Source organism: Urocampus carinirostris, chromosome 6 (genome assembly GCF_059441175.1).
Source record: "Urocampus carinirostris isolate Australia breed hairy pipefish chromosome 6, RoL_Ucar_1.0, whole genome shotgun sequence".
NCBI lineage: Eukaryota > Metazoa > Chordata > Actinopteri > Syngnathiformes > Syngnathidae > Urocampus > Urocampus carinirostris.
The window spans coordinates 31455151-31481820 of record NC_142354.1 but is presented as its reverse complement, the minus strand read 5'-3'; the positions used below and the strand labels follow the sequence as shown (position 1 = coordinate 31481820).

Genomic DNA, 26670 nt, shown 5'->3' with positions numbered 1-26670 from the left:
GGCAGCATCAACACATTCTTCATATTATTTGACCCTGATTACTCGATTACTAATAAAATTTTAAAAATCCTAACCGTTGGAATGTTTTTAGAGGGATTTTATTTCACGCTTGTAAAAATCTGCTGAAATCAGTGATTCGTCATTTCGTATCAAGACACAGACAACAATCCGAAGATTTAATCTCTAAACAGTTTTATAGATCCCGGACACAATGTAGTCCGAAGCCTCTCCATCAATAAGGCCTGTCCCGTTATTATGAATGAACCAGCATGGAACATTATCTCCGTTCTTCACATCTCTCCTGAAGTCCCTTTGCCAGCCCCTGTACATCAGCAAAACGTTCATTAATGTGGGAAACAGCATCGCTTATTTTTAATGCCCTACCTGGTAACATTCAGCTCTCGTCCCTTGATGTACATAGTCGCGTCTGGTTTATCCGGGGCTTCTCCTGGACGCAGGCTTGATACCTCAAATTCTACCCCATGGTAAAACTGACCTGGAGAAGAAACAAGAAACTTTTTTTGCTACATAGTGCTGAATTCTCACATTTCTGTTATGTTATTCCAAGTGTGTTTCTGACCTAGCAGCCCATGAACGGAAGGTGACAGAAGATGGGAGTCCAGTGTGTAAAAACCTAAATAATCTTGGTGGTACGGGTGCTTCTTCCACACTTTGTGGAGCAGAACCACAAACTTGACTGAATCTTTAAAAGTGACGGTAAGGCTGCGGTCCTTGGTCAAAAGAATATCCATGCTGAGAGGAGGAAAAGAACAAAAAGTCGGATGACAAATGACGTTCTTGCTGGACGTAAAAATAAAAATATATGCTAAAAACAAGTGTCTTGTACACTGCGAATCTACATCTTGTTTTATGTCTTATGTCAAATTGACAGCTCGCTCTGGTGCAGCTCTCCAGCTAGCTTTATATCTCTAACCCTTTTTTTATTTATCATAATTTCTATTTTGGATTCTGATAGTATTTTATCACTTTTCTCTTCAAAGTCTTTATTACATGTTTTACCCTGGAGTGCCATGTTAAATCTCGTCGCATACAATGGTTCACATTGTTGATATCAATGTCAATAAAGAAATTCTAATTCTAACCTTCCATGCCCCAAAAATTGCATCGTAGTCGTCTGTGAGAGCTAATACGGTCTTCTCCAAAAGCTGCAAACATTAACTGAAAGCTGTTACTATTTTTTACACCAAAAAATAGCTTCATATACTTCTGTGACTAAAAAAAAAAGCTAGCGTCGTCTTTTCTCAATTGAAAGCTACTGTTGTCTTCTCCCAGGCTGTAAACTAGCGTCATCATCTTCAAAACCAAAAACTAGCATCATTTACTTCTGCCCCGCATGTTGAATGGTCTTCCTCTATGCTAGAGACATAAACAAAGAACTATTTCACCAAAATCAAACCTAATTTTTTCCCTCCAAAAACTAGGATTCTCTTCTTTTGCATGGAACGCTAGCATTATCTTTTTCCTTTCCTAAAATTAGTATTGTTCTCTTGTGCGTCAAAGGCTAGTGTCTTCTTCTTCTCCATTGAAAACTAACATTGTCTTCTTTGACCACTGCAAACTCGTGTTATCTTTTTCTACGCCTATAGCTCGCATTGTCTTTCATAATGCAAGATTAGCTGAAAGTAATGTCTTAAAAAAAACAAGCTTAATATTAGTTTTCTTCCAAAAACTAACATTCTCTTCTTCTGCATGAAAATCTAGCATAATCTTCTTCCATTAATGCCATTTTTTGTCTTGTGTGCCATAAGCTAGTGTCGTTCTCTACGCTGCAAACTCTTATGATTTTCTGAAATATTGTATTTCTACACAAAAGACTAACGTCTTCTCTGAAAACTACGACTCTGTTTTTTACAACGAAAACTAGCTGTATATTTGTCAGTGAAATGTTCCATCTATGCCAAAAACTATCATCGTTGTCTTCCACACCCAAAAAACTATGGTCTTTTTTCACTAAAAGCTATTACTGTGTTACCTATGCCAATAAAATAGCATTATCTTCTACCCAACTTAAATCAATAGATGGGGTTGGATCCCCCCAGGATGCCACATTAGGCATTGGGACTTGCTTTTGATGCGGTCCCTCGTGGGGCCCTCACCTGGTTCTATTTTATAGCGTCTTCCAAGGTGGCTAAGCTTGATCGCCTCCGTTGAGACAAAGGGGGAAACCAATGTTTTTTTGCCATATGGCCCTTTTCCCTTCCGCCATACTCAACCGATATGTTGCAACACCTGTTGTTGGGAGTCATTAGGTGACCAAATCCCCCAAATCCAACCCCCAATACCGAGCGCCAAGCAGGGAGGCAACGGGTACCAATGTTGTAAGTCTTTGGTATGGGCTTGAACCAATGACCTCCCACCCTACCCCAGAGCCGCCGAGCATATACCTCAAAACTAGCATTGTCTTTTTCAGTTGAAATCTAACAGTGCCTTCTTCAATGCCTAAAATAAATGTCAGTTTTTAGTGAGTGGAAACCTTGTCCAGTCTTGTTCAATACTTTAATGCAATCTATGTACATAAGCTGCAGTTCTTCTGACATGAGAAAAAACTAGCGAAAGATATATTGTATGCACAGGGTTAAACTTCAAAACACATTTCCATTTGTCATCTGATTATGTATTTTTTTGAAAAATAAGCTATACATTGATTTTGTATGATTTCGCTTGACATTATTAAAGTTTTGGCCAGCTAATCAGGCATATGTCAACATTATTTAGGTGAACTTACAATTAAATCCTAAAGTATCATCAATTCACTAAATATTCAAGAGGACTTCATTTGAGGACACCAAAACAAAATAATAACTCACCTGTCTCCTTTGAGGGAAGTCGTATTGGACCACTCTAACCGGACCCGATGGCCATCTTGGAGCACTAAGACATTTTTAGTGCTAACTTCCATTTTCATCCCTGATCGTCGGTGAATGATGCCGAAACGCCAGAAGTAGGTGTTGATTGTACCATCGGGAGGAATTTGCTTGTCTCCTATGATCTGGCCATTCACCAATACGCCTGATAATTGGAGAAAAACATCAGTTTCCTTTACAATAGATGCCCGAGGCATAGCGTCCCTGCCTTGAGATGTTTTTCTTTACAGAGTGGAATAAAATGTTTTTGGCCCCTCTTTGCAGCACTATATGACAACAACTTATTATTGTGCATGCCCAAAATCTTGTAAAATTCAAACCCTGCAGTGTTACTGTGATGGCAAGTTACATCTCCAAGATTCTTGTTGGCTATTGGTCAACGTCATATAAAATGTTGGTCCGCAATTGGTTTGCCTCACGGCATCAGGAAAATTCAAGATTTTGCCCGTCAGACACTGGTGGTTTGGAAGATATTAGCTAATTACTATAGGTTTCTATTCCCCGCTATACAGCAATCCCATTTTGCAATCCCCAACACAGAACGGGTAAATGTCTACATTATAATCTTACAACTTGCATCAATCCAGATTTTTTGTGAGATATTGAGAACTTATTACCATAATCAAACATCATCATCAACATGTTGTTTACTTAGACTTTTGCAAGGCTTTTGATAAAGTGTCTCATAACAAGCTTTTACAAAAACTGAAATGCTATGGTATTAGTGGAAAACTGCTTGAATGGATAATGATAATTTGTCAAATCGTAAACAATGCGTAAAAATTGATGATGTTCTTTCAGCGTGGTCGGAAGTTTGTAGTGGGGTACCGCAGGGCTCAGTACTAGGACCATTATTATTTCTGTTTTTCGTGAACGACCTACCTGAGGCCATTCAAAGTAGTGACATCTCAATTTTTGCCGATGATGCTAAACTGTCGGCTTTCTTACCAAAAACCCAGGTTACAGGAACAATTGATTCTCTCCAAAATGACATTAAATCAGTTTTTCTTTGGTCCGAAAAGTGGCAACTGCAATTGTCATCTCATAAATGCTTAGCACAGTCGTTTTTACATGGTTCTGTTCCGCTGTATAACATTAATGATCATGATTTGCATGTTGTTACTGAACATAAGGATCTGGGTCTCACTCTTACTTCAAACTTAAAGTTTGTCACGCATATCGCCAAAATTACCAACAAAGCCAATAACATAGCATCAAACATTTACAGAAACTTTTACAACAAGAACCCAGCATTCTTAGTTCGAATGTTTTGCGTTTATGTTAGACCCGGGTTAGAATATAACAGCGTTGTGTGGAACCCTTACTTACTGAAGGACATTAACCTACTGGAAGGAGTTCAACGACGGTATACGAAGCGGATACCTGGGATGCACAGCTTGTCATATCCGGAAAGACTACAAAGACTGAACTTGGATTTTTGGAGCTCCGTAGAATTCGATTTGATTTAATTTTTGTGTTCAAAGTACTGCATGGAATGATCAATGTGCCTTTTGATCAATTGTTTGAGTTCTGTCGTGTTGATGGTTTACGTGGTCACGGATATAGGTTACTGGTGCCTAGACCTAACAGCAACTTGCATGGAAACTTTATTTCTTTCAGGATACCAAAAATTTGGAATTTTTTGCCTGACCGGATTATTAGTGTCATCCGACCTGATTTTGTGTCTTTAACTAGGTTGAAAATAGTTCCTGGTTTGTCGTTGATGTTGAAGCACAGGGCATCGTCTTGGTCCGGGAGCTCGATGATGAAATGCGGATCTCCATCCACTGTAAACAAGCAGATTCAATCATATATTCCATTCCTGTTTTGGTTTTACTAATATAACAAAAAATCATTTTGTACATAAAACATAGAAACTTACCAAAAAATGAGGGTGGAGCGAAGGCTACGGAGGGTGGAGCGAAGGCTACGGGGGGTGAATTGTAAAAAGGTTCTGTGCAACAGAGAGAATTACTTGTTCATTAGTTCGGATTCTTACAGAAAAGCACAACTTTTAGCAGTTTTTCCCAGACTAGAAGTCACCCTGGCTTTTCCTGTAACATTTTGTTATGACTAATTCATAAAAAAAACGATTAAGCATGTTTTGTGTTGTGCTGAGAAGTAGCATTAATTTTTTACATTTCTTTGAAAGTACATCGTGTAATATTTGACCACTAGATGGCGCTGTGTTGTCTAATTGCAGGGGTGTCAAACTTTTCAGAAAGTGGGCCATATTTGGTAAACTGAAATTGTGTAAGGAAGGGCTGACTATTCACCCTGGCATTCTTTGAATAGTCCTTAAAAAAATCACACTCCATGAAAGGTTTGCAGTGCTTGGTGCTCAGTGTCGTGACATCCATTTTGTAGCATTTTAATTTGACTTGCAGGGTCTTGCGAAAAAGCGCTGCTGTGCTGTTAAAACAGCTTCCAGTTGCTTCACCTTTTCTCAGCGTTTGTTTCCAGTTAGCTTTTTGTAGTCAGCATGTTTCAGCCGGCAGTGCCTCTTGATGTTATATTCTTTAAAAAAGCCAACAGTCTCTTGCTAAATCAGACGCAGTTGTTTCGGATTTTAGTGAAAAAATAATACAATTACCACCTGTCCTGGAAGTCGTGGCTCTTTTTGTACCACTAGGAAGCCCCACATATTACACACTGTCCCTTTAAGGACAGCATACAAAAGTACACAGGCTGGTGTCTCTTGTCGTAAACTAGTTTGGTCTTCTTCTACACTAAAAATTAGTTTTTTCCTTATTAAATATTAGCATTGATTTGCACTAGGTGGGAAGCTAATATTATATTTTTTAAGACTAAAATTAGAATTGTCTCTTTCTACAAGGAAAACTAGCTTCTTCATCCATACCTAAAACAAGCATGTCTTCCCCTACGTGTCAGGTTCTGCACGGTTGCCATGGCGTCCAGTTGGCACCGCCCCTTGACACCGGCTGACTCGCATTTACTGATTACTTCTGTGGGTACTTAAACGCGCTCTTTTGAACTGCGTTTTGCCAGATCGTTGTTGAAAACTTGTTCATACTTGTTGATACCTGTTTATACTTGTTGTGCTTGTTGGACTTTGTCGCACTTCGGTGTAACATTCTGAGAGATTCCTGCAAGTTCTGATTAATTCTGGAAATGCCTAGTTTGAAGTTTTGCCTGTGTTTGACCCGTTTTGTTTTTTGGTCTGGTCTGTTTGTGTTTTGGACAACTTTTCTTTCTCAATTAAAGTGTGAGGATGTCTTCGCAAATGATTTCCTACTACCTGCTTCCCGGCCCGTTTCATGACACTACGTGTAAAACTAGCCTTGTCGTTAGCATTTTATTTTTCTGCACTAAAAGCTAGCATAGTCTCTTCCATACCAAAAAGTACTGTTATTCCTATCCCTGCGGAAAGAAAGTATAGTCTTTTTCAATGATTTAGCCACATCGATATTCGGGCCAAAAATAAACGGGAAATATACTTTTTTACTTTTTACTTAAATAGCAATGTTTTGCTTTGCATCACTTATACTTTAAAGTGATTCATAGTCTGGAAAAAAATGCTTCACATCTCGATTAAAAGGTTTCAAGACAAAAGTACTTACTGTTTCGCTCAGCTTGTTGTCTTTCCTCTGTCAAAGAAAATGATAAATAAGTCAATCAAATAGACTAGAATACATTGGAACATATTTGCTTGAAAAATGCTCGCTAGGTTCATTACAAAATTGTCAATTTTGACTGCAAACTTCTTAGAATTTTGTGAGGTCCAGTAGGTAAAATGCAAGGAGTATAGAGGGAGCATTTTTTTGCCTCCATTTATTACCTTCTGTCAGTTTATTAGCAATGAGGGGACTATCAGGTCCGTCCTCTGTCTCAGGTTTGGTGACCACCATAGACGTGAGAGGGGTGACAAAACTGTATTGTAGGGACATGTCCAAGGCTTTGGCTGTGGCGTTGGCTTTCACGTCCTGGCTATTACCACTCTTGCTGGAACAAAAAACACATGATATGTCAATACGAAGGCAAAAATCCCATTGGAAACTGAATATCGCCGGTATTCCCATTATGTAAAGCCATTTAAACGTGCACAATAATTTATTAAAGTTCGACTGCAAGTATTCCAATTGCAATGCTTTACCATAACTAGATGCCTATCTCACGCAAGAAATTTCCTCAGCAAAAAGTAAAGTCCACTACTGACCTAAATAAGGGAAAATTGAAGTTTAAAATGCACTAAATTGACTTACTAGAGCATTGGGTCACAAACACAATCAAGTCTAGTCAAGTCACATTTATATGTATAGCCATTAATCACTAAATGTCTCAAAGAACTGCAAAGGCCTGATCTTAAACCAACATGCGGGCAAGGAAAAACTCAAAACCTCAACATGAGGAAAATAAGAAACCTGAAAAGGGGCCCCACAAGGGGTAATCCCCCTTCCAGGATGCCCAGGCTGGAATAGGTTTTGCATTGGGTAACAATACACAAAACATAGTGAACATATATAAGAAAAACATGGGTAATATGTAAAAATGATCCAGAAAGTCCGTGACGGCAGCAATGCCGCAAACCTGTGAAACTGTCCAACAAATCCATGACAGCAACCTGTTTGAAGCTGAGAGCTATTTTTGGGTAGTGATGTGCATTTTTGAAATACCAATTTATGTTATTACTATGCTACCAAGTACCCATGGGCACCATGCTCAGGTACCCTGCACTAAAGTGAATTGACTGACCTCGTTTCAAGTAGCTGCTGGATGGTAAGATAAGCCCATAGACGTTCTGTGAAATCCTTAAAGATGTATTCTTCTTTCGGGTAAATAGTGCCCCAATCCAAAGCCTTGGTCTGGCCCTGCACCTGGAAGTTCTCCTCGAACTTTTGAGGACAAAAAAAAATATCAATATTTAAACATGGCATAATAGACCAAAGTTAAATCTGTTGCTAGCTTTCTTAGGTTCACAAAATTCAAAAAGGTTCTCACCCCCTGTCCAATTACTTCCACCAAGAAGTTGTCCAAGTTATTGTCCACCAGCCGACCGGCCACCACAATCTCAGAACCGTTAAACAACTGGCTAAAGTGGTTGGTGGTCAGGCAATCCACTGTGTTGTCAGGGTAACGTAAATACACCTCTGAAAGTAGAGGACTGGAAACTTCTTCGTAGAAGCCCTGTAATCCGAAATGATGTTGCTGTACTAATGTAGAAGATAGGAGGGCCTTCATTCCTCACCTTCAGTTGAAGAGCCGCGTCGGAGGCTTCAAAGATTCGTCGAGCCAGTCCCTTATTTCTTTGACTCAACACACTCAAGAAAGAGTAATCCACATCAACTCCGAACCCAAGGCTGAATAGAGTTGTGTTTCCGCCATTAGCAGAAACCATATTGTCCTGGATCCTATTCGGATTGGTCTCACCTTCAGATGAGAAAGCAGTCTCAGTCCTAATTTGTTAACTGATTTCTAGTACATCTGATTTAAAACATCAAAAATTAGCACAACCATTTGATTCAGTTAAGATGGCTAAGGAACCCTCATTTTTATTGACGAAGGAGCACCACGGAACAGATTTTAATCTGTGCATCCTATGTAATAATATAATAATTTCCTTGTATTGTCATTCTGTGTAACAATGTACACAGAACGAAATGTCGATTGCACCTGACCCGTTGTAGCGAGCCGATGCAGCCGCAGCCAACAGAGGGCGCCGCCGACCACTTTTTTTAAGTCTTAGGAATGACTCGGCCGGGGCGCGAACCCGAACCTCCCAGTCTCAAAGCGGGCGCCTTACCATCTAGGCTACTGAGCTGTGAACACCAGAGAAACCTCTATCAAGTTTTTGCGGATTTTAAGAAGGCGTTAGTTTGGCAAGCCGCTCTACCAGCCACCAAGCGGAAGTACAACATGGTCAAGAAACTAGTTCAGGCCATTGAACAACTGTATGCCAATGCCAACAGTTCGGCACTGATCGATGGTACCATTGGAGCGTAGTTTCAAACCAAAGTCGTTGTGAGACAAGGCTACATTTTCTCTCCAACTATATTCAACATCTTCCTGAAGAGGATCATGTCCGAAGCTCTGGAGCAACATGAATGTACAGTCAGTATTAGGTGACACAACATCACTAACCTCCATTTTCCTGATGATATTGCCGGTTTGGCTGGAGACGAGAACATGAACTCAGAGATCTGGTCAATCGCATTGACAAAGCATCAAGCCAGTATGGGATGGAAATCAGCATAAAGAGAACAAACAAAAGTAATGACTAACAATCACCAAGGTATCACCACAAACATCAGCATCAACCACAGAGATCTAGAACCTGTAACCAAATTGAAATATCTTGCAGCTGTCATATCAGAAGATGGATCAGCACCAGAAGTCATAGCCAGTATAGTTCAAACCACAGCTGCACTTGCCAGACTAAAGATCAGACTCATGCAAGCGCTGGTGACTTCCATCCCCCTCTATACTTGCAAGACATGGACTATAACAGCAAAACTGGAAAAGAAAATCCAGGCCATAGAGTTGTAATGCTACAGGAAACTTCTAGGCATCAGCTACTTAGCCCATGCGACAAACGAAACAGTAAGAAATACCATCAGAGGGCACATTATACCCTACGAAGAAGTGTTGTCAAATGTGCGCAGACGGTAATTTCAGTGGTATGGACATGTCATCAGGACTGACCAAGATAATTCTCTAGGGCACAGTCCAGGGGGGCAGGAGGAGTGAAAGACCGAAAAAGAACTGGGCCAACAACATTAAGGAATGAAGACCACTGCTGTAATTATGCCCCACACACTACATCCTTTCAATAAACCCAATTCAAATTAGAAACGTGCTGCTTCCCTCTTGTTAACATGTTTGCATATTGACTTCAGTGTGTATATATTGAATTCTGTTTTAGATAAAAAAATATTTTCGCTTGTTTTGCTTTTCAAATTAAGATTTTTTTTTTTGTCAAAATTAATCAACGGATAAATACAATTTGTAGGGTTTCCTTCAGAAAAACTACATGTGAGACTGATTGTTAAGTCTTTTTTGTGGACTTCTGGCGTCTTCTTTTGGGTAATCTGGGTAACTGCAATTCGACTCCACAAAAAAAAAAAAACTTATTTTCTTGAATACTAAGTTTAAAAAAAACATCGCATACTTTTAGTAAATTAATTATTTCTGGAGGAATTTCAGGCAGCAACAGGACATGAAAGCTGATGTTAATCACTGGGAGTGACAACAAAATACAGAGCAAGCTGAATACTCCTGGAGCAGCTGAAAAGAGCAAATAGCTGGAGTTGGTCAGCGCTGGTGTCGGCGGCCAACTTAAGCAGCTAGCGGGAGAAGTTGGTAAAAAGGCCACTTGCAAGAGCAAAGAAGAAATTTGCAGAAATCGGGGCCCCGAATCTGGGAACTCAGTGACATTCACTTGCATAAGCAGCTGTGGAAGTCAAATGACACTGAAAGCCCAAGCAGCGGCAGCTGACAATAACTGCGAGTGGTTTGCCTCAGCCTGCAGCCAAGTGGCTGACAAGTGGCTAGAGAAAGAAACAGTGGGGAAAAAGTGCAGAATCAGCGGCCATCACATTTGGGGCTTAGCTGTCGAAGGTGAGCCTGGTTAAGTGCTAAATGCTACACTGCAGCAAGCTACATTCACAAAATGGTTATTCAGGCTTCCGTGGTTATAAGATAGCAGCCAAACACGATTGTTTCTTCAAAGGAGGTCTTAAGGGTTTTAACAACAGATTTCTAAACCTACAGGTATTATATAAAAAAGATCTTGTTTTTAAGATAGCACATGTTTTTTTATTGTTTGAATGAATTGTGTTTTAAAAGAATTAAGTATTTTTGCACAACATCAGGCGCTATATAATACACACTGGGGCTTTAAATCAGGATCTCTGAGTAGCTTAATACCATTAGTACATAAAACCCTTTCCTTCTGCTAAACATAACAGCTATATTCGAATAACTACATTTGAATGGCAAAATAATATTTTCCCTTTAAATTGCATTTACATAATGGCAATTTACCGTAACCTAAAAGGGACAGTTTTTATTATCTAGCGCCTTTAAGGGGTGAAAAATCCTTCATTCATTAAAAAAAACAAGATTGATCTAAATTATAAGAAAAATATAGAAGAACCATCGTAAAAGCATGCATTGTTGAAATACTCAAGAAATATGTGCTTATTTTACATATCATGAGCCTCACTGAGAGGGATGACATGAAATTATTGTACGCCATCTTGATCCTACGGGTACCCCCAAAGACCAAAAACTTAACAAAAGGCTTGGCAAGACAAATTAGTAGAAAAAGGCAGTTTGGTCACTTTGAATTTGTGTGGATGGAATTATTTCGTGCGTTTTGTACTATTCGTTTTTGGTTGCACAACACAATACAATGACATCTAGTGGTCAAAAATACACTTCTCTTTTAATTCCAGGTTTCTGACTGCTGAATGAACATGAGGAGGCAGAAGATAGGAAATCTGTTTTTGCTTATTACAGTCGCCCTCGTTTTTTTTTCGGGGTGTCGTATTAAATACTTTATCATACATTAAAACTAAAGAACAAACCCAATTTATGGATTCAATCATTTGTTTAACAAACAACTTGCTTTACTTTATTAGAAAAACAACTCTGTACTGACTAATTGTAATTTCAAAATTGATCTTACTGCTTTACGGTATTCAACTAAGGGGTGGAAATAATTTCAGGACACTACATTTGGCAAAACTAAAGAACAAACATAATTTATAGGTTGAATCATTTGTTTAACAACTTACTTTATTCTATTAAAAAAATTGTTTCTGGCAAATTGTAATTTCAAAAATAATGTTGTTGCTATACTGTATTCATCTGAGGGGCGGAAATGCTTTGATGACTTGAAATTATATTTTGTCGTCATCATGTGGACATTATGGAAAACTGCGTTTGCCTCCTTTAGCGTGTCGAGAAGTCAAACTTTGTAGGTGATAGTAGATAAAAAGCATCTTGAAGAGAAACTTGAGCAACAGAAACTTGAAATTAAAAAAGATTTGTGAGTACTTTATGTAGGTTCATAAAGCTGTTTGTGTACAAATTAGACCACAACATTATCAAAAAAATAGGCAGACACAGTGTCCGTGAAATCACAAAAAGTAAACCACGATATAGCAAAGGATTACTGCATTTGAATACATCCATCCATTATCTGCACCACTTATCTACAGTAAGCTGGGGTACTGGAGCCCATCCCAGCTATCTTCGGGCCGTGGGCAGGTGACACCCCGAACCGATTTCCAGCCAGTTACAGGGCGCACAGAGACATACAACAATTCACATGATAATTCACACCTAGGGACAATTCGGATTGGCCAGTTAACCTAAAATGCATGTCTTTGGAGTGTGGGAGAAAACCGGAGTGCCCGGAGGAAACCCCCGCAAGCCCGGGGAGAACATGCAAACCCCACACAGGAAGGTTCGATCTCATGACCTCAGAACTGTGCCGCACACGCGCTAACCACCGCTCTGTCGTGCTGCATTTAAGTACATTGTGTTTTATTTAAATGAGTCAAGTACCGGTATTTTTACACCACTAGGGGGTCACTGTGTAATACTCACTGTAACTTTAAGGACCTGAGTTGGAAACCTGTGAATGAAAACACAAATTTTGCATGCTCACCAGAATTGGGCATTCCATCAGTGAGTAATAAAATCATATCAATGGCTCTCTCCGGGATCCTATTTTCTCTTTTGTCTGCCAGCAGCATGTTTAGAGCTCGTAACAATGCATCATTTATGTTTGTGCCTGAAAAAAAAGAAAGAAGAAAGAAACTTTTGTAGGTTTATAAAATCCTGGTGGTTCTGTTCACCTCCCCTGGATGACAATTTCCTGGCATATTTTATGGCTTCGGTCACGTTAGTTTTTGTGGCTTTGGTCAACGTATCCCTCCAGCAACCAATCCTGTCATCAAATTCAACGATGGCAAAATGGTCGTCTTCTTTCAGATCTTGAAGGATGTATTCCATTGCTTCTCGGGTCTAGAGAGGAAAAAAGAACTCTTAGACAGTGTTAAGACGTGTTACAAAGGTAGACAATTACTTTTCTGGGTTGTAAGTACTGTAATGTGTTATGATGAAAATTGTGTAACCTAACTGTTGTCACAACAGAGTGTGTAACTTTGCTACAGCAGCAGATAGCAGATTATAAATCACCTCGTCTTCTGATTGGTAAGGGGCCGGTCACACAGCCGTTTGCGGCTGAATCACGGCCAGAAATTTCTGCCTGTGAGGCGGACGCTATTGGACGCTTTGAGATCGCCATACAGACAAGATACAGCAGTGCTTAACACGCGGTCGGAAATTCACACGCGGTTGGCAGCGCGAAAAAGTTTTGCGCTGCTCAATACTTTAGAGCGCGGGTACACAGCCTTTCACGGGCGTATCGAGGCTGAATCACGGCCAGAAATTTCTGGCCGTGAAGCAGACGCTGTTGGGCGCAGTTGGACGCTTTGAGACCGCCATATACACGAGATACAGCAGTGCTTTACTCGCGGTCGGAAATTTACACGCGGTTGGCAGCGCGAAAAAGTTTTGCGCTGCTCAATACTTTGAGCACGTGTTAACCGCGGGCGGCACACGAGGTAATGACGCAGAAATGACGCGGAACGACGTGCTCTGGCCGCGGCCAGGGCGTGGTTACACATGGGTAGGATGGGAAATTTCAGCGGGTAATCGTGGGTGGAGCATGGTAATAGCATGTTCTGCGCCTGTATCGCGGTGTTATTACGTGAAATAAGCGTGTTACGCGTGTGACGGTCAAACGCCTTTCTCCGCGTATATACAGCGCGATTTGCCGAGCACTCGTCAGTTGTGCTCGAGACGTCAAGGGGTGAACATAGATCTCCGTCACCGTAGTGACCTCGTCTTAATCCATTTTTATTTCTTGACATTTATTTTCATTTCATAACAAGATAATAAAATCAAAATGAAAAACTATTACAATAATAACATATTGGCTTCTTCGGTGCCATAGCTTGAAATCTTGATCTTCACGGGACTGTGTCTTGAGCGGTTATGATTTCTACAGCCCGGTGTTATGCCGAGAAATGCATCCCTGCCGAGATTTGCATCCCCTCGCTACTACAACCACTTTTACCTCGTTTTATCTCACTTTTATATCACTTTTAGGGAATGTAATGGCGTACATATATCCAAAACCACTTCGTCTTGCATTTGTTGGGAATGTAATACAACTTAAACCATTCCGTCTTTGTTTTTGTTGTGAACGTAATCGAACGGTAATGCACACCGTAGATAAAATCCTCCCCCCCTCACGTGAACGCGCATTCTGCTGCGCTTCCAACAAAAAGCGATCGTATTCTATATAAAAACGCTTATTAAAACAATAAAGCGAGCTAATTATAACAATTGGGAGATCCTAGTCTATATAACGCGTTTATTTAAACAATAAAGTGCGATCGTATTCTACAAAATGCGTTTGTTAATGCGGATGAAAAAGTCACCAACATCAATGCACGCTTCCAACAAAAGCGATCGCAGCAGAATGCGCGTTCACGCGAGGGGGGGATTTTGCGTAGGAGTCGGGAGCTTTTATACCCGTGGTCCACAGGAGAAAATGACGCGCAAATGACGCGATGAGGAAGGGGAACAGTCGCCGGCGTCTTTTTTGCGGCCATACCACCGATGAACAGCGGGTTGGCCAATTTTGGCCTTTTTCCATCTCGGGCAACGACGGGCAAAAAAAAAAATCGCAAAATTTTAGCCGTGATTCAGCCGCAAATGGCTGTGTGACCGGCCCCTAACTGTTCCTCCTTCGCTAAATCCTGTTGCTACAACCCATCCTCCTGTACATGATTTTTCACTATACTCTGTTACGGACCGGACTTAACTTACACATACCACATACACATCAGATAAAGTCATCAACCTACCCACACCTAATCTCTCAGACTTAAATAACAGGTCCATCATTAGACTGCCAAACACAATAGTCCAGGATATCACTCACCCACTCCACAAACACTTCATCTCGCTACTGTCAGGGCGCAGATATGGAAAAATAATATTTAGGAGGGCCTGCCTTGGGAAAAGCCTGATCCTCTCTGCCATCACCTTTCTAAGCAACAGTCCCCTCACTGTCATGTATGTTGGTCATTCTGCATTTTTTTTTTTGTGCAATGTCTGTGGTTTTCCCTTGCTATAGTTGGATGACGTGAATAACCCTAAGGAGACCAATACATTAAATATAAATGTAATGATGTAACAAAAAAAATTACCCTCATTTCATCAACCCTCATTTAGCCAGCAACAGTTTGAATGGTGAGTGTAGTACAACAGAATACAATTACAGTGGTACTACTTCAAGCAATAAGTACAGGGAGGAGAACACTGAGTTTCTCTCCATGGAGATATTCTCCTTTCCGTATATACTCACGTCCAACCTGTATTTACAACTATGAAATAAAAAATGTATACTACAAATTTGGTTGTGTATAACCAGTTGCGAATGGTGGGCAGAGCGTGGTGAGGAGGCTTGGTCTTTACTGGAACAACATTACCAATGGGGCAAACGTTAGCACAAAATTTACATTAAAAGTGTGCTGAATATTGGTCCTTTTATCTGTAAAATCATTTTTGAAATACACCATGTCTGAAGAAAAAAAGAAAATGGAGAAGGAAATCATTCAGTGGTTTGATGCCCATAGACAAGATGGATATGGAGTGTCTCGGCTAAGTGTTCGTTTGCAAACTTTCAATGTTGCACAAAGCACTAAATCTGAAGGCTTTACAGGGTGGTGTACACAAGCATGTCAAATAGATGCCCTGCGGCTGGATCCGGCCTGTGAGATTAATTCATCCTGTCTGCGGTTAATTTCTGAGAAAGTCTAAAAAAAGCAAGTCTCTCGCTGATTTCTATCAAAAGTTGTGATTTTTTTAATACATACAAACCCATTGCTCCTTCCCGCCACTAGATAGGAGTAAAGGTGTAAAAGAGCTGACTTTCAGTCTAGATTAATGGTAAAGAAAATAGTGCGCAGTATTTTCTCAGCTTCAGTAGGCCCAGTTTAGTAGTCTGACGTTATTGCCCGTTGACTGCTACAACTTTTATTTCGTATTTAATTTTTATTCATTTCATAGTAGTTAAGCAATTAAGGCGAGCACATGTTTGATTCATAGCTCTCACTTGAGTTTGTTTATGTTTGTGATGAGTTGGTTCAGATGTAAAGCTGCGTTTTCTCAACTGTTAAAGTAAACAAATTGTCTCTTACTTGCTGCATTTTCTTGCCAGTCATGGAGCCGCTCCTATCAATGACAAAAACCACGTTCGTCGGCACTCGAGGAAGGCCGGGAGGTGCGAAGAAGTGCACGAAGTACCCGTTGACGATCTGAGGTGCAGAAAAAGGTCGATTATTAAAACATGGAGAATTATGTGATGATCGCAACAATTCCCTGACCTGAATGTCCCCAAGACCGGTCACTCGGTTCACATCGTACGTGATAGTGAAATCTCCTTCGATAATGGTTCCATCACAGCCGGGACATTTCCTCTGGTCTTCCAGACTCGGCGAGAAGGCGATGTGGGCCTGAAAGTGAGAACCAAACTAGCAACTTGTTTCACAGGTGGTAAAATTCTATACAGTTTAAGCATTTTTTTTTCTTATATTGTATATTACATTTTTTAAACGTGTTTTTGTAGTACTGCACTTTTTTAAAATCTCCTTAAAGGTGATCTCTGTGACTTAAAATGTTCTATTTACTGATTTTAAGACTCAGTTGGTATTATACCAAATAGTGCATGGACTTGATTGATTGATTGATTATTGCTCCAGCGAAGGTCGGGGGGTCCCGTCCCTGTGCGTTGAGCCGACCAGATGAACCAGGTTTTTCCAATGCTGGCGGTCTTGTGCCAGCTGTTCTGCATCCTCTACAGCAACTCCGTGTTGTTGGAGGTCGCCCGCAACGACGTCGAGCCATCAAGTGCGGGGTTTCCCTCGTGGTCGTCTCCAGCCTGCGGCCTTTGGGTCAAACTGGAGAATGGCTCGTGTCGGATGGTCTGGTGGTAGACGAAGGACATGGCCAAACCAGCGGGTGCGGCGTTGTGCGACCAAGGAAGATGCTCGGGGCTGGCACGTGCGGGCTCCGAGCTCTTTATTGGAGACTCGCTGGGGCCACCTGATGTTCTCGATGGTTCTGAGAGCCCTGCTATCAAAACCGTCGATTCTTGTGGCCAGGGTGTCGTTCAGGGGCCATGTTTCTGAGCCATAAAGCAGGATAGAGAGTACGGCGAGGTTGTAATTGCGGAGCTTCGTCTTGCGTGCGATGGTCTGGTGCCGCCAGAGTGGTTTCCAGAGAGACTGCAGAGCAGATGCTGCCAGGGCTCTTCTGCGGAGAATCTCTGTTTTTAGGTCCCCATTGTGTGTCACCATGGACCCCAGATACACAAAGCTCTTGACAGGCTCTACGATGTCGCTACCAATTTGGATGGCAGGTGGATCTGGTCCATCACCGACAAACATGATCTTGGTTTTCGTCCAACTCACTTGGAGGCCAAGCCGCGCTGCCTCTTAGCTGTAAATGCCCAGAGCGTCTCTCAGCTGGCTGTAGGAAGTGCTGAGCATGATGGTGTCGTCAGCATACTCCAGGTCAGTCAGGTGGTAGTTGCCGAAAGACACTCCGGGGATGCGCTCACTAACCCTGGTCGATGATGCAATTTAAAAGGTCGGGAGCAGCCACGCAGCCTTGACGAACGCCGCTGGAGATAGTAAACCAGTCGGAGTCAATGCCGTTGATACGGACACAGCTCTCTGCGTTGCTGTAGAGCAGCTTGAACAGGGCTATGATCTTGGGTGGTGCTCCGAGAGCTTGGAGGATGTTCCACAGTGAAGAGTGGCAGACGGTGTCAAAGGCGGCCTTCAGATCAATGAATCCGATATATAGATGGCGATCTTTACGGAATTCACGGGTCTTCTCTATCAGCAAACGGACGGCAGAGATGTGGTCCGTTGTGGAGCGGTTGGGCATAAAGCCAGCCTGCTGGGGACGGCGGCAGCTTCTGATTGAATTGAATTCTGATGGACTTGCTCCCTCATATCTTCAGATTAAATATCCCCCTATGTTCCGGTCCGGAGCTTTCGCTCTGAAAATGCTGGTCTACTAGTGATCCCAAGAGCCAAGAAGAGAACCGCAGGTTCGAGAGCGTTCTCCATTTGGGCCCCGGTGCTGTGGAATACTCGTCCCCCTGAGATTGGATCTGCAACTTCAGTGGAACTGTTTAAAACTTGGCTTAAAACACATTCCTATTCTATATCTTATGAATGACCTATATTTCACGTTGACAATATCTGTGTATTATTTGTTATGGCAACATCTGTTGCAGCCTGGTCATTTTGGATGGGGGATAACCTCATGTCCGGTCCCTTCTCAAGGTTTCCTAATTTTCTTCATGTTGAGGTTTTTGGGTTTTTACTTGCCCTCATGTAGGTTTGAGATCTTGGGATAGTGTAATAATAGTCTGTGGTTTGCAATAATCTGTGGTCTGTGCAGCCCTTTGAGACTCCTTGTGATTAAGGGCTAGACAAATAAGGATGACTTGACGATGCGATGCGATCTTCTGGCTAAAATCATTATTGCAGCCTCTGTCAAGCACCTTTTTACTCGCGTGTGCAGTATGTGAATGAAATGGTAGCGCTTGAATAAATTATTCCTTTTTTATCTTTTTGCAGGTTTAGGTCGGCATTTGGAATGTTTTTGAAACAGTCTATTTCTTGCGTGAAATTACTCTCCTCCCTCCTACAGACCAACCCCCTGCCTTTCCTCTAGCGCAATGTATAGTGGGCTGAACACCAAGGGTAAAAGTATGCTAAAATCAGATAGGTGCGGTGGAAAAAATATATAAAAAAATGCTTTTTGAACTATTAGATTTTGAACATTTTAAGGAAACCTCTTATAACGCATCTCACCTATAATTATTCCATTTTCAAAATTGTATTATTTTACTCTTTTATATCTATTTCGTAATATTGAAAAAATAGTCCTTAAAATCAAACAAATACTCAAAAATTTACAATTGTTGAAACAATTGTTTTTAAATCATTTTTCAAAAACACATTTTTAAAACGTTATTAAGATGAAAGGAATAATCAATATTTTTTCATCTGAGTATATTGATATTTTGTTTTTTTTCCATTAAAATGAAAAACATAAAATAAATGAAATCAATATTAAATATTTTTGGTGTGTTTTACATTTTTCGTATTGTTTTGTACCTTGTATTCTTTAATAATGTAAAATCTCAAATTATATTTTCACATCATTTTTAAAACTTGCTTTTTTAGTAGTATAATCCTTAATCATTTCATTTTTCCCGTCTCATATTATTTTCTCTAATTTATTTAGACATTTTTTAAAGAATTTGTTTTTTGGTATATTTTTCTCAAATTGTTAATTTTATTTTGACTGCATTTTAAAACTTGTTTTATAGTAAAATCAAATAAATAATCCCTAATTAGTTTATTTTTTTTCAAGAACAGCATAGATTTTTTTTCCTTTTCAAATCATTTATTCTAAAAAAATAAAAATATCATAATTATTTGCCACTTATAAGACAGAAATTTTACTTTAAAAAATATTTTTTTATTTGTTACTCATTTTGGTTTTCTCCGTAATTACCGCCCTGGATTTGATGTCAAATTAAATAATTAATACACATTTAATGAAAATTATAAAAAAAAATGTAAATTTACAACATTTTACATTAAAAAAATAAGATGAATTAAATACATTTAAAATATTTTAAAATATTTCCAATTCATTGAGAATGCATTAATTAGGAGCATTTCTTTATTATTTTTTGATTAAAATATTTATTCAAAAAAAATCTGTAAATATTACAAAAAAAAATATTCGAAACAATAAAAATTATCTGTTAAATTAAAAAACACTACCGAAAAGACATACCTTCTTCTCCGAGACAACTTTTTCCACCAGTGGAAGCAGATCGTTGGAGAGGAACGAAGAGTGGGCCTCAACATAAGCGATGCCTTGAGGCTCGAAGATGTTTACCAAAATCTGATTCAAACATTAAAAAAAACATGAAATATCATCCAACATTAGGATAACCTTACTAAAAGAAGAACCTGGAAATCCTGCACGAGTTGTTTGGGTTTGACCCTGGTCAGAATCTCATACTGGCCCAGTTTCCTCTGCAGAAGCTCCTCGTAGGTCAAAACGAAAGTGACGTTACTTTCTGCTGCTATGTTCACGGACACTGAAAACTTCTCCATTTTCCTTCCGGAAGCCCTTCAGAGGAGAATTTGTGATGACATCCTAAAAAAAAAACCTATTTCTGGCTGTCTTACTTGACCAGGCCAGCCGTCAGTCCTGCAGATACAGCCTTCTCGTACTGTCGCTTAGCTTTTGCTTTCTCCTTCACTTCGCCGATATAAACTTGACCATCAATTTCCCTGAGAATTCAAAAACTCACTTAGTGTCATCGACAGCTATATACTATAAAGTACAGTGGACCCCCGGTTATGGCGTTCCCACCTTACAGTGTGTTCACGTTACAATGTGGGATGATTTTCAACCCTTGTTGTGGAATTTTCCCCACTATATGACATAAACAACATTATTTTGAGCTCCCAATAAAATACAAAAAATAAACGTTGTAGTGTTTGTGCATATGACTGTGAGTTATGTCTCCAAGATTGTCTGCTACTGATTGTTGTATTTATGGTGCCCATCTGCAATTTGTTTGAAATGCTATAGGCTGAACTCGCTCCCACAATGCCTTTCTCTCGCTTTCTCTCAGTTCCGAATCCCCTGTTTTTCATAAAGATGTGTGTTAGTGTGATGCAATACTGTATTTTCGCACCGTATTTATTAGCTATTGGTAGCAAAACTTGCACTGATGCTAAATAGAGGAGCAAACATTTTTTGCCAATTCTTAACGGCATTTTCGCCACCATACTACATCAACAATGTTCTTTTGCATGGCTGAAAACATGCAAATTCAAACTTTGCGGAATTAGTGTCGATGACTGAACAAGTTATACCTCTAAAATGCCTGTCTGCTGTTTGTTGACGTCAAAAAGAGTCTGGTCTTCTATAGGTTTGTGTCAGCGCATCAGGAAGTTGCCATTATGCTATTAGTTTAACTCCGTCCCACAATACCTTGCTCTCTCTTCATTCAGAGATTTCAGAATCTTGTGTGCTTCTAAGGGGCCGGTCACACAGACATTTGCGGCTGAATCACGGCTAAAATTTTGCGTTTTTTTTTTGCCCGTGGTTGCCCGGGATGGAAAATGCGCAAATTTGGCCAACCCGCCGTTCATCTGTGGTATGGCCGGAAAAAAGACGCCGGCGACTGTTCCGCTTCCTCATCGCGTCATTTCTGCGTCATTTTCTCGTGTGGACCACGGGTATAAAAGCTCCCGAGCCGATGTTGTGCCCAAATCCGACTCCTACGCAACACATCCACCCCCCTCCCCCTCGCGTGAACGCGCATTCTGCTGCGATCGCTTTTGTTGGAAGCGTGCATTGACGTTGGTGACTTTTTCATCCGCGTTGACAAACGCATTTTGTAGAATACGATCGCACTTTATTGTTTAAATAAACGCGTTATATAGACAAGGATCTCCCAATTGTTATAACTAGCTTGCATTATAGTTTTAATAAGCGTTTTATATAGAATACGATCGCTTTCGTTGGAAGCGCAGCAGAATGCGCGTTCACGCGAGGGGGGGAATATTTATGGTTCGATTACGTTCACAACAAATACGGAATGGTTTAAGTAGTATTTCATTTCCAACAAATGCAAGACAAAGTGGTTTTGGGTTTATGTTCGCTATTACTTTCCCTAAAAGTGAGATGAAGCGAGGTAAATGTGGTTGTAGTAGCGAGGGTATGCAAATCTCAGCACCGGGCTGTAAGAATCATAATCGCACAAGACACAGTCCCGTGAATAATAAGATTACAAACAATAGCATCATCTTTATTTCATTATCTTGAAAAGAAATGTCAAGAAATAAAATTGGATTAAGACGAGGCCACTCCTCTGACGGGGGGGGGGGTTTAAGTGTTGTTGGTCAACTTCTCTAATCACTATCTATTATCAATCATTTCATATTACGCTACAAAGCTTAGGAGCCGGGATTCTTACTCTCGGCCAAAAGGGGTTTGGGGTTTTTTAAGGGTTATTGATCTATCTTCGTTATTCATTATCCATTATCCGTTATCGGTCAGTTCATAATACGCTACAAAGCCTAGGAGCCGGGACACTTACTCTCAGCCAAAAGGCCAAGCTAAGGTCCTAGCCCTAAAGCCTTGCTGCGATCATTGCGAATGCAACCCCGGCCAGAAGTTGCTGGCCGAGGCCAAGCTAAGGTCTTGGCTTTAAAGCCTTGTTGCGACCATTGAGAATGCACCGAAAGATTTATTCGAAATGAAGAGAAACTACGCTGACGGGGATCCATGTTCACCCCCTTGACGTCACGAGCACAACTGATGCTCGGCATTCGCGCTGTTTATACGCGAGAAAGGCGTTTGACTGTCACACGCGTAACACGCTAATTTCACGTAATAACACCGCGATACAGGCGCAGAACATGCTATTACCATGCTCCACCCACGATTACCCGCTGAAATTTCCCGTCCTACCCATGTGTAAGCACGCCCTGGCCGCGGCCAGAGCACGTCGTTTGCGCGTCATTTCCGCGTCATTTCCGCGTGTTGACCACGTGTGCGGCACGCGGTTCAACACGTGCTCAAACTTTTGAGCAGCTCAAAAGTTTTGAACGCGGCCAACCACGTGAAAATTTCCGACCGCGAGTAAAGCACTGCTCTATCTCGTCTATATGGCGGTCTCTAATCGTCCATCAGCGCTCAACAGCATCTGCTTCACGGCCAGAATTTTCTGGCAGAGGTTCAGCCTCAGTACGCTCGTGAAAGGCTGTGTGCCCGCGCTCTGAAGATTTGAGCAGCGCTAAATAATTTTGCGCTGCCTCCCGCGCGCGAATTTCTGACTGCGTGTTAAGCACCGCTGTATCTCGTCTGAATGGCGATCTTAATGCGTCCAATGGCGTCCGCCTCAAAGGCAGAAATTTCTAGCCGTGATTCAGCCGCAAATGTCTGTGTGACCGGCCCCTAAAGAGTGCAAGTTATTGACAAAAATACTAGATTTTCTGCACTGTATTCAATAGCTCTGGCTCCCAAGACTTGCAGTGTTGCTAAAGGAAGAAGCAAAAACTTAATAAACATGGAAACCGAGCTTGTGATTGTCAAGAAATACGCAGATAAATATGATGACAACCAATCAACAATCAGGAGAATTATTAGGACCAAGTCAAAGTGGTTAAAGCAAGACAATCCTGGCAAGTGGCAGTTGTAAATCACTTTTAATCTTAATCCGCCATCTCCTCTCTCCTTCGGGTCCACCCACCAACTCTGCTGTACCAGCGTCGCACCAAAAGTACCTGAGATTTCGTTTTTCCTTTACTTGTAAAGTTATATAGTATAACATTATTTCAATGTTTTTATCTGGGGTGCGGGGTATTTGGAACGTATTAGCTCATTTCCATAGGTTTTCTATTCCTTCTATTTCATCTTGCAATCCCCTCTTCAGAATAGATTGTCATCTCCCGGGGGTCTACTATATCATCCTAAGGACCTCACATGGAAAAGTTGGTGATGAAGGCAGTTTTGGGCAGCTCCACTTCGAAAAAGATCTCCTTGGACACGTTGGCTTTATTCAGGGCCGTAGAAGTCATAACAGTGTGTGAGAAACGGGACGTCACGGCACAATCCACTTTTACGCTATGCACTTCCACCTGAGATCAAGCAAAGTACAGTTTACTTGTATCAAACTCGTGAACACATGCTTGTCCCTTAAGAGAATTGGTTCTTCCTCAAAAAGTTCCTTAGAAACATTTGGGGAAATGTTAACAATCCAAGTCGATGTTCTCACCATGGCATCAGTAACACTTCTTTTCTGTAAGACAGAAAGATACAATTACAAGTCAATAATTCGCAATGTGAGAGCAGAGTTCCGTAAAAATTTCTAAGCGCTTGAATGCTTCTGAGGCTGCTGCATTGCCATTGTCCGACTGAAGTTATTTAGAATTTAAGGACTTGAAAACTAAACTTCAACAGGTTTTTAGAACTCTTCCTGCGGTCTGCAGTCTCACGTGGCTTTGTGCTCAAAGCAAAACATAATGACGCAGGAATTAGTTTTTATGCTGCACACACATCGAAGAACATACACTGGTGATTACAATTAGAGAACAACTTGTAAAGAAAAATGAATAATTTTGAAAAAATACCATCTTCACTGCTCAAAAGTTTAAGGACATTTTGTTGTGTCCATACCAGGGCTCAGGAACTTTTTTGATCCAAAGAGCCATAAGAGCAAAAATATTTTGATTTTTTGACTGCTGATCACAGTAAGGATCTCTCTAGCCATACAGTGTCTTGCTGTTGGATGAAATCCCACACTGTAGTGACCAAACATATCATTAACACAAAAAAAATCCAAAAGGCTAGATTGAGCTAGTAGTAATTTAAGTAAGGTATTTACATTTTTGTATTCTTGTTGTTTTTCTTTAAATGAAAATATTTTTAAAGACATGTTAATATAAAAACAAAATGTTATCTTACTTTCTAAAATTATAATTACTATTTTATCATTAGTTTATATTTCAGAAAAACATTTTAAATCTGTTTTCTTATATTTTAAAAGTGTCTTTTTTCAGGGAAAATATTTTGGTGCTCATTATCTATTGCATGTTTTCAGTGGAATTTTAATGAAGTACCGGTAGTTTAATTTTGTACTTGTTTTTCTTCTAATAAAACTATTTTAAAAATCTGTATCATTAAGGAGAAATATACTTTAAAATGTTTTCTTTACTTTGGTTTTTGTAATAAAAATATTTTCAAATACAGTACCCTTTTAACATCAATATTTTTGTATGATTTTTGTTAACTTCATTTTTCCTCAAAATGTTACATTCAGTTTTTTAAAAAGTATATTTTTCAAAATAGGAACTGAAGGTTATCTTTGCTTTTCTGATGTTGTATTGAGAATGTTGTACTTTTTTCCTGATAAAAAAATAAATAAATATTAATATAAAGGATATTATTTGTATTATCATTGTTGTTGTTCGTAATATTAATATCATCAGTTTTTTTCATATTTCAATGTCTATTTGTTTTTTCGTTTAAAGAAATAGAAGGCATTTTCTTCCACACTACTGACTGTCTGCTAATGATTTTAATATGTTTGATTTTTGTACTTTTATTTACAATATTTTACAATAACAATTATAACTTAAAATGTGTATAAATATGGTACTTTTAATTGTGTAAAGCATAGTGCACATGAAGCAACCTCGTACTTCCCTAAAAATTTTTCCTTTGAATTCTGTTTTCAATTTGACACCACTATCCAAATATATTTTTGTTTAAAAATGTAAATTGAAAATGTATAAAAAATGTAGTGTTCTAGATAGAACCCAGTGTGCAACAATCTTAGGCAAATACCTGCAAGGACCTGACTGGATGGCTTGCGTCCTATGAAAACATACACAGCAAACAAACACGTGAGAGCGGTAATAAGAAAGCATACCAAAAAATAACCAAGGCAACAAAACCACCATCTAAACACGACAAATCAGGAATGTTATTTCTACCTGGGTAGCTTGGTTTGGACCAGGGATGACCAAATCTCCCTGGGCCAGGCCAGGCAGCCCCAAGCCGGCGCTGGCCCACAGCAGTAATATTCCAAAAGTTGAGGCTTCAAACATGACCAAAGCTCAACTGAACACAAGGTTACTTCATTGCTGAGGTACATAAATGCTCTGGCCGAGGGGAGGGACACACAGCTGACCAATAGACATATACCTGTGGTTGAGGACGCCGGAAGTTGGACATTTAAGGGCCATTAAAAATTAAAATATATAACTGGTATATGGTCCACATATACAGTGCATCCGGAAAGTATTCACAGCGCTTCACTTTTTCCACATTTTGTTATGTTACAGCCTCATTCCAAATTGTATTAATTTAATCTCTTATCCCAAAATTCTACACAAAATACTCCATTATGACAATGTGAAAAAGTTTTTATTTTTTACTCTTTTTGAATTTATTAAAAATAGAAAACTAAGAAATCACAATGACATAAGTATTCACAGCCTTTGACATGAGGCTCAAAATTGAGCTCAGGTGCATCTTTTTTCCACTGATCATCCTTGAGATCTTTCTACAGCTTAATTGGAGTCCACCTGCAGTAAATTCAGTTGATTGGACATGATTTGGAAAGGCGCACACCTGTCTATATAAGGTCCCACAGTTGAGTGTGCATGTCAGTGCACAAACACCAAGCATGAAGTCAAAAGAACTGTCTGTAGACCTGCGAGACAGGATTGTCTTGAGGCACAAATCTGGGGAAGGATACAGAAAAATTTCTGCTGCTTTGAAGGTCCCAATGAGCACAGTGGCCTCATTATTTGTAAATGGAAGACATTTGGAAGCACCAGGACTCTTCCTAGAGCTGGCCGGCCTTCTAAACTGAGCGATCGGGGAAGAAGGGCCTTAGTCGGGGAGGTGACCAAAAACCCGATGGTCACTCTGTCAGAGCTCCAGCGTTCCTCTGTGGAGAGAGGAGAGCCTTCCAGAAGGAGAACCATCTCTGCAGCAATCCACCAATCAGGCCTGTATGGTAGAGTGGCCAGACGAAAGCCACTCCTTAGTAAAAGGAACATGGAAGCCCGTCTGAATTTTGCCAAAAAGCACCTGAATGACTCTCAGACCATGA

At 40.2% G+C, this 26670-nt stretch overlaps 1 protein-coding gene across 1 annotated transcript; it reads right to left on the bottom strand.

Annotated features, from left to right (window-relative positions):
• Positions 1 to 82: 82 nt before the first annotated feature.
• LOC148364569 (inter-alpha-trypsin inhibitor heavy chain H3-like) lies at positions 83 to 25697 on the bottom strand. The gene is made up of 22 exons (XM_088338715.1): positions 25544 to 25697; positions 25395 to 25424; positions 23824 to 23847; positions 23532 to 23686; positions 20219 to 20323; positions 19997 to 20159; positions 19818 to 19928; positions 16316 to 16444; positions 16130 to 16246; positions 12710 to 12878; positions 12520 to 12645; positions 8092 to 8273; positions 7845 to 8030; positions 7599 to 7738; positions 6685 to 6848; positions 6467 to 6493; positions 4768 to 4839; positions 4559 to 4672; positions 2829 to 3030; positions 581 to 753; positions 385 to 496; positions 83 to 322 (listed from the first exon to the last, which is right to left on the bottom strand). The coding sequence occupies exons 1-22, from the start codon at positions 25655 to 25657 to the stop codon at positions 184 to 186; spliced, it is 2754 nt and encodes a 917-aa protein (XP_088194841.1). The 5' UTR covers positions 25658 to 25697; the 3' UTR covers positions 83 to 183.
• Between the last annotated feature and the right edge of the window lie 973 nt (positions 25698 to 26670).